This window comes from Terrapene carolina, unplaced genomic scaffold (assembly GCF_002925995.2).
Source record: "Terrapene carolina triunguis isolate 2854851 unplaced genomic scaffold, T_m_triunguis-2.0 Scaffold58, whole genome shotgun sequence".
Lineage (NCBI taxonomy): Eukaryota > Metazoa > Chordata > Testudines > Emydidae > Terrapene > Terrapene triunguis.
The window spans coordinates 56,673,688-56,687,601 of NW_020664409.1; the positions used below are offsets into that span (position 1 = coordinate 56,673,688).

The window sequence follows — 13,914 nt, forward strand, 5'->3', positions numbered from 1 at the left end:
GGGCCCCGTGGAGTGTCCTCTTTTTTTAAATGTTTGAATATGGTAACCCTAGGTATCGGGGCATCTGCTGGGGTCTTGGCACTTCTGGCTTCTGCAGTCGGGAGCTGCAGTGGCTCCAAGGCTGGAACCTGCAATGGACGTCCTTTGTCTTCGGTAGTAAACTCCGACTGAGCTGAGTTGCTCACTTTTATTCTGGTACTGCATTTGGGGCATGTCCCTACTGGGCATGGGGGCAGGGCTTCCTTAGCCCACAAGGAGGAGTTAACCCTTTCCTGTCCAGTGCAGGGTGAGTTCACACTGTCACACATCCTCCCAGTTAAGAGGGCACCCCGTGTGGGTTCTTCCTCTCCCCCGTTTCAGCCTATCCTCGGGGAAAAAAAAAATCGGTGTTGGCATGCGCCTTCCTGGGGCAGCATAATACCTGAAAGTTGTATGGCTGAAGGGCAAGATACCACCACATGATTCGCATGTGTTGGTGTGCTTCATGCTATTTAACCATTGCAGGGATGCATGGTCTGTGATCACTCTGAATGTATTTCCTAACAGATAATATTGCAGGGCGTCTATGGCCCACTTAACAGCCAAGGCCTCCTTTTCAATAGTTGAATTGCAGGTTTCTCTGGGGAACAGCTTGTGACTTAGGTACAGCACTGAGTGTTCCCTGGCAACTTCTTCTGACAATACTGCCCCAAGGCCCACTTCTGAAGTGTCTGTCTGTAAAATGAAAGGTTTCTGGAAGTCCAGGTGTATCAAGACTGGTCCTCTTGTGAGTCATTCTTTCAATGTCTGAAAGGTGCGCTCTCTCTCTCTCAGTGGACCATTGCACCCTCTGGGGTGTGAGTTTCTAGTTAGGTCTGGCAGGATCACAAAGTCTGGGACAAAACACTGGTAATATCTGGCTAGACCAAAGAATTGCTGCACCTGCATCTTTGTTGTAGTGGTGGACCAATCTCACAGGGCCTCTATCTTGTCAACCAGGGGCTGTAGTTGTCCCTCCCCCCCCGACTCCCTTGGTGTATCCTAAGTACATCACCTCACACTGCCTGAGGTGGCATTTTGTGGGGTTTGCCGTGAGTCCAGCATTCTTAAGAGAACCCTGGATAGGTGTTGGAGATGGTCCTCCCAACAGGGCGCTGTACATGATACCGTCGATGTAGGCATGGCATAGTGCTCAGGGTTGTAACAGTTGGTCCATGAGCTGCAGGGAGGTGGCTGTGGCCTTGTGCAGTCCGAGTGGCATTTTTATAAATTGTCGGAATGGCCATTTTAGGGCGACAGTTCGGTGTCAGGGGGATTTGCCAATATCCCTTAGTCAGATCCAAAGACGACAGGAATTTGCGCCTCCCACCCGCGTTATTCCAAGAGTTCATCCACTCGTGGCATTGGATAGGCATCGAAATGGGAAATTTTGTTTACTTTCCTGAAATCAATGCAAAAACGCACTGAGCCATCTGGTTTCGTGACCAGGACTATCGGACATTGCCACTGTGTTTAGATTTCATATGCACAAATAATACTGTTTTAAACTGACACCATCAACTTGAAATGTAACCAGTTACAATAAATGAATTTAAAATAGTTTCATATACCAGGTTTATCCCTTTGTCTCCCTGACAATCTTTCATTTTACAGTCATATTTTTTTTAAAGTTTTTTTTCCTCTCCCCTGTGCAGTATAAAAAAAATCACACAAACAATGAAATTTGATAGGCTGTACAAGGGAAATGGTGTCAAATGCACAAGGTAAATAAAATGGAGTGGTGTGTTTTTTTTGCTCTAATTTTTATCAGTTTTCAGAATTTTATGACTTAACATTTACTCACTATTGTTATGATTATTAACAGAAGTGTGGTTTTTAAATTGACTGTCATTTTAAAATAAATTACTTTGGAAAATAACCTGCTTTAACAACAAAAAGTCAATATTTGCCAACAGTTAAGGAAGTAACTGTGGTAACTCAGATACCATTGTGTAGTGGTTATGATTCACCCTGACCACGGAGCAACCATAGCCACTGGATGTCTTTGCTAGCAACACTTCGATCAAGCTCTGCTACTAGGGAGTTAAAAGAAGTTACTAGGACCCAGCATCAGTTCAGATGGCCCTGGAATCCTGTTGATCCTGGGGGATCTGCCTGCTCTGAGGGTTGTCTACATTGTCTCTTTTGGAGATGCATGAAAAAAAGCTATGTGGGAGGATCTCTGTGAAGTTCGCATTGAAATTCCCTCCCCCAGAACCCTCTCTTGTTTTCCTGTATTGCTATAGGAGGAAGTGATATTGGTATGAGACAGGATTTCAGGATTTGGCCCTGTGATCACAAATATATGAATCCCTAAAATCCTGCTTTTCTTGTTCTGTTTTCATTTCTTATGATGTCATCAGCTGTGGTACATTTGTAACTTTTCCTGCTTAATGTTCAGGGCTTGGTACAGTGGGACCTTCATCCCTGATTAGGGCCTATAAGTATATTTATAGTAAATCAGTAGGTGTCTTGTGGGAAGGAATCCTGCAGACAGAAAGCCTGACCATTTGTAGTATAGAATGATTTCCTTTTGGCATAATGGAAACATCAGGGTATGTCACCATTTTTGTCATTTTCACATTTGTCATTTCCAGTTCCCTTATTTAAACTCAAGGAAAATTCCTTAAGAAGTAAATCTGGATGGAGAAATGCTCTTGCCATTAACCCTTTGAATCCTAAGGTTGGTGTATATAGTTATGTTCAGGATTCTAGGACATTGGACAGGAGCCAAGTTATGTTGACTACCATGTGGCTCCTCCTTCCTTATCCTCCTGCCTTGGTCTCTTCTGTTCCTGCTTAAGACTGAGCTCTTCCCTAGGGCCTTGCAACATAACCCCTCCTCAGGCAGGTAGGAAGCCCTTCTACTTCTTGTTTACTTTACCCTCCTCGCAGAGCCTGTGCTAGGCATAAGCAGATTAAGCAATTGCTTAGGGCCCCAGACAGCACCAGGGGGGCCCCTATTAGTAATTTAGTATGCGTTGTGGGGGTGCAACAGTATTCCTGTTTAGGGCCCCAAATAGGCTTGAACCAGTACTGCCTCCTAGGCATAGAGTCATCCTGGGCTCTGTAATGATTCTGCTTCTTTTGTGACTGCTTTTGCCCATGAAAAGAAGTCCATCTGCATTGCTTTCAGGTGCCACAGATGCAACAGTAGTGACTGGACATGTGAAGCAGGAGAATAGGGGACTGCTCACAGGGCAAAAAAACTGGTTTAAAACAAAATCATTGAAAGTTGCTGAGAAGATGTAGAGTGTCTGAATGGGTAGATCATAACATCTATGGTTGTGAGCTGGATTAGCTTTAGTTTTACAGAAAAAAAATCAAATGCTATGGAGAGCTGGGTTTTGGAAATCCTTACTTAGGTTTACAGGGCTGTGCAGGGCGAAGAGACAGCTAAATTTAATTTTCACTCTTCTGTGCAGCTGCTTTCACTTGCATACACCCACTCAACACGGGGGTGAGGGTGAAGGGAGGAACAATGGATTTCATGGCATATATTACTCAGATTGGGACAACTTCCTGCTCCACATACTATATAGACAGTAGTGTAGTTATGTACTAAATAAAAGCCGTAAGGTATTGAAAACAGATTAATTGCTGTGGTGGTAGACAAAGTGTATTTTGTTGAATTTAATTTGCAAACACTGAATGACTGAGAAAATGTTCCATTAACGTCTGTTTATTTTTCATGTATTGGTCAGGTCCTAAAATGTTAATTACAGTTCTGTTTGTATTTCACTATGTTTTAAAAACAAATCAGTAAAAGGAAGCCATCTAAAAATGAAAAATAGCAACATGTAGGTATGATTGAAAATTGATTTTTTTACTTTATTGATAATACAGCTACGGTATAAGAATAACATGCTGTTAACTGTTTGCTGTATTACTGGGAATAAGTTTTTAGGCTGAGCTAACCCTAGGGTAAATTTACAAAGATAAAGAACTATTTTAGCTCTCAAATTTGCTCCTAGATGTATAATGCGTAGCTTATAAAATGAGCTCTCGTACACTGGAGTACCAGATCGCTTTATAAGTCTTCAATGACCGTCATAAGAACATAAGAATGGCCCTACTGGGTCAGACCAAAGGTCCATCAAGCCCAGTATCCTGTCTTCCGACAGTGGCCAGTGCCAGGTGTGCCCTAGAGGGAATGAACAGAACATAATCATCAAGAGATCCATCCCAAAAAATTTTTGGTTAAGTTTTAGAGCAAAATCGCTCTATGGCTTCAGTGGAATGCCAGGAGAAAAGGGTGCAGGATGGTGTTGCATATGACATAGTGAGGCAGGATGAGCAGCATCCTGTCATAGTACATGGGGCTGTGCTGGCAGCTATGCACGTCTACTACACTGCAGCCTACACCATAACGTAGGGTGGAATGATTTGATGTAAATGGGACAAAGCGAATCCTCAAGCAGGCAACTGTATATGTTGCTATCAGCCAAAAGTGTAAGTCAGCAGAATATCAGGTGCCATGTTGTGCTTGCTCAGGATTTGGAACAGCTGTCCTATCTAGTAGCGTGATGTTCCCTGGGAGACACTGGACCTAATTCTCTTCTTACAGGTTTAATTCCATTGACTTTCATGGAGTTATTCCTGCAAGTGCAAAGTAGAGCAGAGTCAGGCCTATGTTGCATTTTGATGGCAGGCAGATACAATATATATAGTGTGTGGATTTAATATATATATATAGTTTGTTGGCTGCATCATAATGTGCTCAGACTAGAAGTATTAAATTGCTTTTTTAATTTTAGAAAACAAATAAAAGCAAATTTTAGCTTTTCACAGTCTATTACCACAGCTGCAAATTTCCAGAGTTTCATAATTGTTTGAAAGCTCAGTTTGATTATATTGCCCCTGAAGAAAATTACAGTACATTGCATTTGGTCAATTTCACTAATGGAACAAAATATAATAGCAGAATGTATTTGCAAGAAGAGAATTATGCAAGTTTCCAGATTAAACATTTGTTTTATTTACTATAACAAAATACATTTCCACAAAGAATGTTTCTCAAATTGCTTTTTAAAATCTGCTTTGTTTTCAGGCATTGCTATTTCTGATGAACTTGAGAAGGTAAGAGATATTGTGTACCTAATGAATAGTGCAAACAGGCAGATGTTTATGGTAGTTTTAGGCAGTGAGAGTTCAATATTGCAGTCCTTGCGCATACACTTAACTTTTATTCAGTTCAGTGGGGAGCTGGGTACCTAAGGGCTGTTGAAAGGGCTCATATGTTATGGGCCTGATCCAAAGTCCACTGGCATCAGCGGAAAGTCTCCCATTGACTTTAATGGGTTTTAGCTCAGGCCACGTAAAAGCTATTGAGCTGTACATCTTATTTTGCTTAATTTTGTCTATAGGGATAATTTAATAGGATACCTAAAGCTAAATATTTCCTATAAGTATAATTATTTTTGATTTGAGATTGTATTTTTGGGTAGCGCCTATTAAATTTAAGTTAAGGTAATTATACTGTTTGTGAACATCTTTAGGAGTATTCTTTGGCCCCAAATCTGATTAGGTATGCACATGCCAGAAAAACAACATGAATACTAATTTCACAGTTGCATGCAGTATAAAATGAACTCCTCAATTCTGGCCACTTAAAAAAGTGGTGGAGAGACTTCTCCAAGATAGGGGTTTCAGAGAGGCATGATGGATATTGCCAAGGAGTCATGTGGGAGATGGGGCTGCTATCTACAAATGATGGTATTTACACACACCTTGTGTGTGTTTTGGCACTGAACTTTCTAATGCTAACTGCATTCTAAACTCAAGTAATCCTGTTAATTATGTTAAGCATGTGCTTATAAGCATTTCAGGACCTGGGCCTTTATTCTTACTTTTTACACACATCTAGAACTGTGTCCAGTAGTAGTTGTTAAATGTAAAAACAAAAGACCTGCTACTAGAACCCTGACAATGTGAATAGTTCGTATTGAAAGGAGTGAGCCAGTCATAATTGTTTTGCCAGTCAAACCTGTGAAATGTCACTTTTTTGTTGAATAGCAGCATTTTGAGTGAAAGAGAATGTTATCCCACACAATTATTTTTGAGGAAGTATCTAAAAAAATACTTACATTTCATCTTGATGAAGACCTGTTTTTGCCTCAAAACATGCAATATTTTGAAATGTTATATTTCAGTGTGAAAATCACCATATAATGGGAAGCAATGTATTGATGACATTACTAAGATACTGATTTGTTAAATAAACTTCAGCAAAGACCGTTCATTTGCTACTGTACTTAACTGCTTATTTTGAACATTCTGAAATTATTTTGTTTTAATCCTTGTATACTTTTCAATCATGCAAACGGTTTCACATTTTTACAGTATTGCATCTGCTTTATCATATGTTTTTGAGGAAAATAGGTAAAGTGGAAGAAATTAAAGAGAAACCATCACTTTGAAAATTACATTAAAATTTTTATGCAATGTAGTTGTAACTGTGTTGGTCCCATGATATTAGAGAGACAAGGTGGATGAAGTAATATCTTTTGTTGGACTAACTTCTGTTTGGCGAGAGAGACAAGCTTTTGAGCTACACAGAGCTCTTCAGGTCACCAAAGTTTGTCTCACCAACAGAAGTTGTTTCAATAAAAGATATTACCTCACTCACCTTGTCTCAAATTCCTAAAATTACTATAATTGAAACATTAATTTACATATCTTTCCTCTTTTTTGTGTATAGTTAATTTTACTGTTTTGTTGATGAGACAAATCCTTTTCTAGCCCCTGCAAGAGGTTTTTTCCCCCCCCCATAAGAGCAGGAGCAAAGCTGACACTGAAAGCAAAGAGGTGGCAGGCAGAGTGTGCACAGAAAGAAACTGAAGGAGAGGTGTTGTGATTCACAGATCAATAGATTTTAAGGCCAAAAGGGACCATTATGATCACCTAGTCTGACCTTTGAACTACAGAAGGGGTCACCCTCTAACACTGAACAGTAACTGTATTAAACATAAAACAGTATTATCCTTAAAGCTCCTCTGTCTCTGCAGCACTATAAAACCTCTCCTGCCTGGCTTAATTTTCATAAAGAAACAGTACACATAACTTCACAGAAGGAGGCATGAGCCTGAGCATGTTGGCTATTATAGTCTCAAGATTTCACAAAGGACCCTGCTCAATATAATAAGGGAGCATAATAAAACTGTTTTAAAGCATTTTTAAAATTCATGATACACTATTTAAAAAGTTCTGTATTAGAAAACTGTTCTTTTAATTAGTTATTTAAAATCAAGTTGCATCCTTTCCTGAAATGTATAGCCCTGGATAGGTTTACTAAAGGTAATTAATAAATATTGAAAATATTTTCAATATTTATTCATAGCTACATCCTAAATGTGTGAGACACTCAGGTTAAATAGCAATGTTAATAATAGTAGGGTAATGGGTGGGTAATAGGCAAACACTAATTGCACATCTCTGTTCATGTTATTTCACACACAGCCTTGCAAAGGCTAAGGCCAGCACTGCCCAAAAGGGTTCCTGGAAGTATGATTAGTTCATGGATTGATTCTCCAGCTCCTCCAATGAGGGCTGCTGCATTCTGGATGCTGTTTACATTTTCCACTTGAAATGCAGCCTGGACTTTGAGGATGTCCTGCTGGCTGCCCAGAAGAATGAGTTGAATCAGCTTTTAGTACTTTGGTTCATCCTCTCCTGGGTCAGAACCTTCCACTTTGGGAGGGCACTGCTAGCTTCAGACCCTCACCTTTATGGAATACAGGTTGCAGCTGCAACTGCCTTCAAGTATACTTGCTGCCAGCATGGGGCCCCTCTGCCTGCCATTGAATTGCCTCTGTAATACAAGTGCCTTGTTTTCGCTGGCATCAGAGAAGAGTGTGGCCAAGTACATTTACAATGCAGAGATTTGATGTTGGTCTGATATGTTTACAATGAGTGTCTAATTTCAAATGCAGTTTTATGCATATGAGATGTAATAGTCATATTGCTAACCCCACGTTTTCAAAATGTAATGAGTAAGACCAAAAGTCTCATGACTTCTGAATCTCTCTTGTGATGTTGGGAACAATAATATATTGGGGAGTTTTATTTGCTTTTTGTTTTTTACCCTTTAGGGGACATTTGGGTCACATTTTCAAGCTTTTCTTCAGAAATGTAAGGGCTATTTTTAAAAATAAAGCTAACATTCTGAATCGGAGGCCTCCAGAGATTGGGGCTTTACATAAAACTCCAAATAAAGTGAGATTTCAATAATATTGTGAGATTTGGCAACAGTGCATAGAAATTCCTTTGCTTCACTCTCTTTTAGCAGGGACAGTTAGAAATTGGAGAATGCCAAAGAGTCAGTGATTCAGGATTACACAGGGATGAAGGTGGCCCAGTAAATCATAGCAAGTTTTGACCCCCTCTGCTCTCCTCCCGGCCTAATATTAAAATATTCAATTAGAAAAAAACCCTAAGATGCTTTTTCATCTGTTATCTCAAAGATATTTTCATATTCTAATCCTGTAAGTACAAACATACTGCACCCATAAATACGGGATCCATTAAACTATAATCTACAGAGGGGAACAAATCTCAACTTTAAACAGGTGAGTGCTGCACTCGAAGTGGCAGAACGCAAGTACCAGAAACACTGAGATGCTGTTCTGGCTCCCCAAAAAAGTGCCAGAACAGTGTCCTGGAGCATTCTGACAAGATTCAAGCAATGACTTTAAATAATCAAATTGGACACAATTCCCTCTCCTCCTTCCCAACCTTATGGAAGACACATGCATATGGCTAAGATTACAGAGTGAATCTCTTAAATTCCTACTTATCCTCTAGAAACTCCAGGACACACCATTCTGTGTTCTGATTGCCCTTTAAAGTACTTGTCAGGCTAGCATTCCAAGGTTTAAATGGGAGAGGCAGGTGAAGACCTGACTGCAAATTAAACATTGTATTAATTTACTCCATCATTTTGAAGGAACGCTCCAAATAATGCCACGATGTTCTCAATACAATCTTCTCTGACTTCCTGTTTACCACTTACAGTGAGGGGCTGTAAAATTGAAAGGAAAGACATAAATTAGGTCACTGAAGTTTTGATGTGTTGATCTAACATGATTTTAAAATGGAAGCAAGGTTGGCAAAGGTGAGGCATAACATGACTTGTTAAACTTCTTTATTAAATTGAGCTTGAAAATGCTGTGATACAAGATGGCCCAGTTCCTACAACTGTTTGAATGTAAGTCAGCATAAGAAGGGCAAACAGCATTCATGTGCTAAATAGTCCTATGCAAATTGCACAATGTATGTTGCAGACAGGGACAGGAGAAAGTTGGTCTGAAAAAAGTGTGGATTTTTCCTCGTATGGTAATCCACAAATTTCAGTAAAATTTAAGGCAATAGCTAAAACCAATTTGGTAGGTAATTATAAATTACCCCTCCCCTTCACTCTGTCTTCTTTGGCTAAGAGCAGTTGGAAGTGTTAGCAAGCACTTCAGAGGGGTAAGAGAGGCCATGAGGCCTTTACATACTTTCAAAAACTCTGTAATTGGAGCATTATCCTTAACAATGGCATGACACACAGTGGTACTAGAAAAGCACTAATCTTGATTTCTTCCCTCTAGCAGGGCTGGCCTTACCATGAGGTGAACTGAGGCAGCCACCTCAGGTGCCACAGTGTAGAAAATTGTCTGCTGCTGGTGCATATATTCTCTCTGCTCTAGATGCACAGAGATGGTGGAGTGCTGTGCTGGAGGAAGGCGGGCACAAGAAACATAACAGGCAGGAGAAAAGGTGAGAGGGAATAACAGAAAGCAGCAGGAGCTGCAGGGAGAGAGAAGAGGAGGAGCCTCTTATATACCTCTTAACACCCCCAGGAGCGTGGACTGATTAACACCAGCTTCTCAGGGAGCTTCCTGTTTCCTGCTGCTTCCCTGAACCCACTTGAGGAGAACAGGCAGTGAACTGAAGTAGTAGGAAACAGTTAGGCCCTTAAGACGCTGATATCTTCCCTCACTCAGGCCCTGCTACCAGCCTGCTTATTTGTCCCCTTCAACTGAGTGTTGAGAACCACTATAGCTGGCACAGAACAGCAGTCATGAGTGAAAGAAAAAAAATGCCCCTCTGGGGCAGCATTCAGAAAAAGAAAGAAAGCAAAGGAAGCTTTTCTATCTAAGCAGGAAGGAGCTCTCCTGAGATACATAGATACAAATGTTCATGGTGAGCCTTCCGGCCCCAGTGAGGATGTGAGTGATGAGGAGATGCCTGATCTTCCAGTTAGTCAGAGTGCAGGTGACCTCGCAGCTACTGCAGCATCCATATCTCCATCTCAACTGGATGTAACCATGCACATTCCTGAAGAAAAGTGTAGATCAGAGAAGAGTGTGGTGGAGGCGCAAGAAACAGCTGCTGCTGAGTTTAGTTCCTTAAGTCTATATGATCCAGGACTGTAGACCCACTTGAGCAGTAGCCTGAGGGACTTCCTTGTACTGCATGGGCCACAGCAAGTGAAAAACTTCATGTTCCCCAAAGACAATGAAAATAGAAGTTTCCATCCAACACATTACTGGCATGAAATCCCCAATGGTGACAAAGTGGAGAGGCCATGGCTTATGTACTCAAAAACCCAGAATGCTGCATGCTGTTTTTGTTGCAAACTCTTCCAGTCTAATGTTCCAGCCACATTGGGTTCTACAGGAACCAAGGACTGGAAAAATCTGGCATGCCATGAGAAGGCAGCAAATCACCAGAGAGCATTCCATAGGTGGAAAGAGCTTGAGATGAGACTAAGGTTAAAGGCCACCATAGATGATCAGCATTAAGAGAAGATTCCATCAGAGTCTCTTTACTGGCAAAATGTTCTGAAAAGTCTCATCGCCATTGTGAGAATGCTTGCGACCCAAAACCTAGCACTGCGTGGCATTTCAGATCAGCTGTATGTACTCCAGGAGCATCTAAGAAGAGTCACCACCCAACAAATGTGTACACACCATTACCTTGGAAAAACAATTCAAAATGAAATCCTACAGATACCGGCAACAAAAGTCAAACAGAAGATTGTGGCAGATCTGAAGTCAGCAAGCTATTATTCTGGACTGCACACCTGCCATCAGCCATACGGAACAAATGACTTTAATGGTTCATTTTGTAACAATAATAGAACCTAGTGAAAATGTCCCTACAATGGTGACTGTCAGAGAGCATTTTCCTAGAATTTATTGACATTGATGATACTACAGGAGCTGGTGTGACAAATCTGCTTCTTAAAAAGCTGGAAGATACAGGAATTGCGATAGCTGACATGAGAGATTAGGGCTACGATAATGGTGCCAATGTGAGAGGAAAGAACAGAGGAGTGCAGACACGGATCCGAGAGTTAAACCCTCGAGCTTTTTTTTGTCCCATGCAGTTCTCATTCATTGACCTTGGTGGTCAGTGATGCAGCATCAGCTTCTAGTGAGGCTGCTAAATTTTTTTAATGTAATTCAAAGCATCTATGTATTTTCTCTGCATCAACTCATCGATGGCAAATTTTGAAGCAACATCTGGGAACATCCTCTCTGACACTGAAACTACTGAGTGCCACACGATGGGAAAGTCGAGTGGAGGCGATAAAGCCTATCAAACTCCAAATTGGGAAGATAGATGATGCCATAGTTGCCATTATGGAGGATAATGCTATGACAGGAACTGTTCGTGGGAGAACAGTGGCAGAGGGAAATGGAATCACCAGAAATATACATAACTTCAAATTTCTATGTGGCTTAGTGTTGTGGCATGACACTGTTTGAAATAAATGTTGTAAGCAAGAGACTCCAAGGTGTTGACTTTGATATATCTGGAGCAATGGAACAACTGGACAAAGCAAAGTCATACCTACAATCTTACTGGTCAGATGAGGGATTTTGAAACTTTCTGAAGAGTGCACAGAAGTTGGCAGAGGAACTTCACACTGAAGCTATTTTCCCACCCATTCAAGAATACAAGAGTCAACGAAGAAGAAGACATTTTGATTACGAGGCACGGGATAATCCCATAAGAGACCCCAAACAACAATTCAAAGTTGAATTCTTGAACCAGGTGCTAGATTGTGCCATACAGTCAGTTGAAGAATGTTTCATGCAGCTCAAGGAACACAGCAATATATTTGGGATGTTGTATGATATTCCAAAACTCCTCACTATACCTGAAGAAGACCTACACCAGCAATGCAGGGCACTAGAGACAGTGTTGACACATGACATGCGCAATATTGATGCGAGTAATTTAGGTGATACATTTCAGCAGGATCAACTCCAAAGGCTGTTCTGGGATATATGTGCACAAATAAGATGAGCACCCTCTTTCCAAATACTTTTGCTGCTCTGCGCATACTTCTAACACTTCCTATAACAGTTGCCAGTGGAGAATGCAGCTTCTCCAAGCTGAAGTTAATAAAAACACCTCTATGTTCCACAATGACACAAGAGAGGCTGGTCAGCCTTGCAACCATCTCAATAGAGTATGAGCTGGCCCAGACTGTGGACCTTCAGGAAGCAGTTCAAATCTTTGCAACCAAGAAGGCACGGAAAGCACCACTTTGATTACTCAAACAGATAAAAATGCCAGTGTTTACTATGCAGACAAGAAAAGTAACATTTGCTGTTCAGGCATTTGAAAGTTAAGTGTTACGTAAAATTTTTGAACAAGGCATTTTAAGTTGTTAGTTCTCCTTTATTGGGGTAGGTAGCAGAGCAGTACCATGAGAGGAGTAGAACAGGAGGAAGGCAGAATTGAGACCTTTCAAAGTTTTGGCCCAAGCGAGGGGGTATGGGGGCATCATTTGAGCTCCCCGCCTCAGGTGCCAAAATGTTGTGGGCCAGCCCTGCCCTCTAGTCACATGACATGGGTCAGGATTACATCTGTCAAGTGACAGGGACCAGTGTCCCCTGATTCCTGTGGTGATTGTTATGCTACCTGACTGCTTTACAACACAATTCCTACAGCTAAAAACCATTTTCCACAAATTTCTGGAAAATTTAAGAGTACCACACAACAAAAATGGCAGCAATCTTAAAATGTGCTAAATCACTTCGTTTTCCGCATACAATTTTCTCCCTTTTCAACTACTGGCTTTTCAATTTAAAGATAGTTGTCAGTATTGCTATAATGTCATCTCAACTTTGCAGTAAAATGTCATCACTTAAACAATGATTTCAGCAGGCCTATAGGGGAACTCTGAACAGAATTAAACTGACGTGAAAAAGACAGTGACAAACATACATTACAGGAGAAGTATAGGGTAAAACAGGGATAGGCAACCTATGGCCCGGGTGCCAAAGGTGGCATGCGAGCTGATTTTCAGTAGCAATCACACTGCCCGGGTCCTGGACATAAGTCCGGGGGGCTCTGCATTTTAATTTAATTTAATTTAAATGAAGCTTCTTAAACATTTTAAAAACATATTTACTTTACATACAACAGTAGTTTAGTTATATATTATAGACTTAGAGAAAGAGACCGTCTAAAAACGTTAAAATGTATGACTGGCACGCGAAACCTTAAATTAGAGTGACTAAATGAAGACTCGGCACACCACTTCTGAAAGGTTGCCGACCCCTGGGGTAAAAGGTGGAGTGAGGGAATGTGGTGAGGTGTTATGGTAATACAAACAACAACCAGAGAGCAAAAGAGATTAAGATGCAGATTCTGCAGCTGACTCTGCATTGGGGAAGTTAATTTGTGGAAGGGACAGAAGCCAACTGCAGGGTCAGGACCACAGTAGGATGGATATATAGATATAATACAAAAACAGCCCTTCCCATATAGGGTCAGATTCTGGCTCATTCTAAGGTCTTTTGTGCCACTCCACGTGGCCCTAAAACAGCCCTGAACAGCAGAGCCGACTCTACCATTTTTGCTGCCCCAAGCGGGGAAAAAAAAAAACCCCCA

The 13,914-nt window shown here is 41.0% G+C and overlaps 1 protein-coding gene across 1 annotated transcript in view; it reads left to right on the top strand.

Annotated features, from left to right (window-relative positions):
- Positions 1-13,914, top strand: part of CUNH8orf34 (chromosome unknown C8orf34 homolog) — a 270,042-nt gene that overhangs the window by 77,905 nt on the left and 178,223 nt on the right. The window contains exon 5 of the mRNA XM_026647343.1: positions 5,069-5,097. Within this exon, the coding sequence (XP_026503128.1) occupies positions 5,069-5,097 (29 nt within the window). The remainder of the gene's footprint in view (positions 1-5,068; positions 5,098-13,914) is intronic.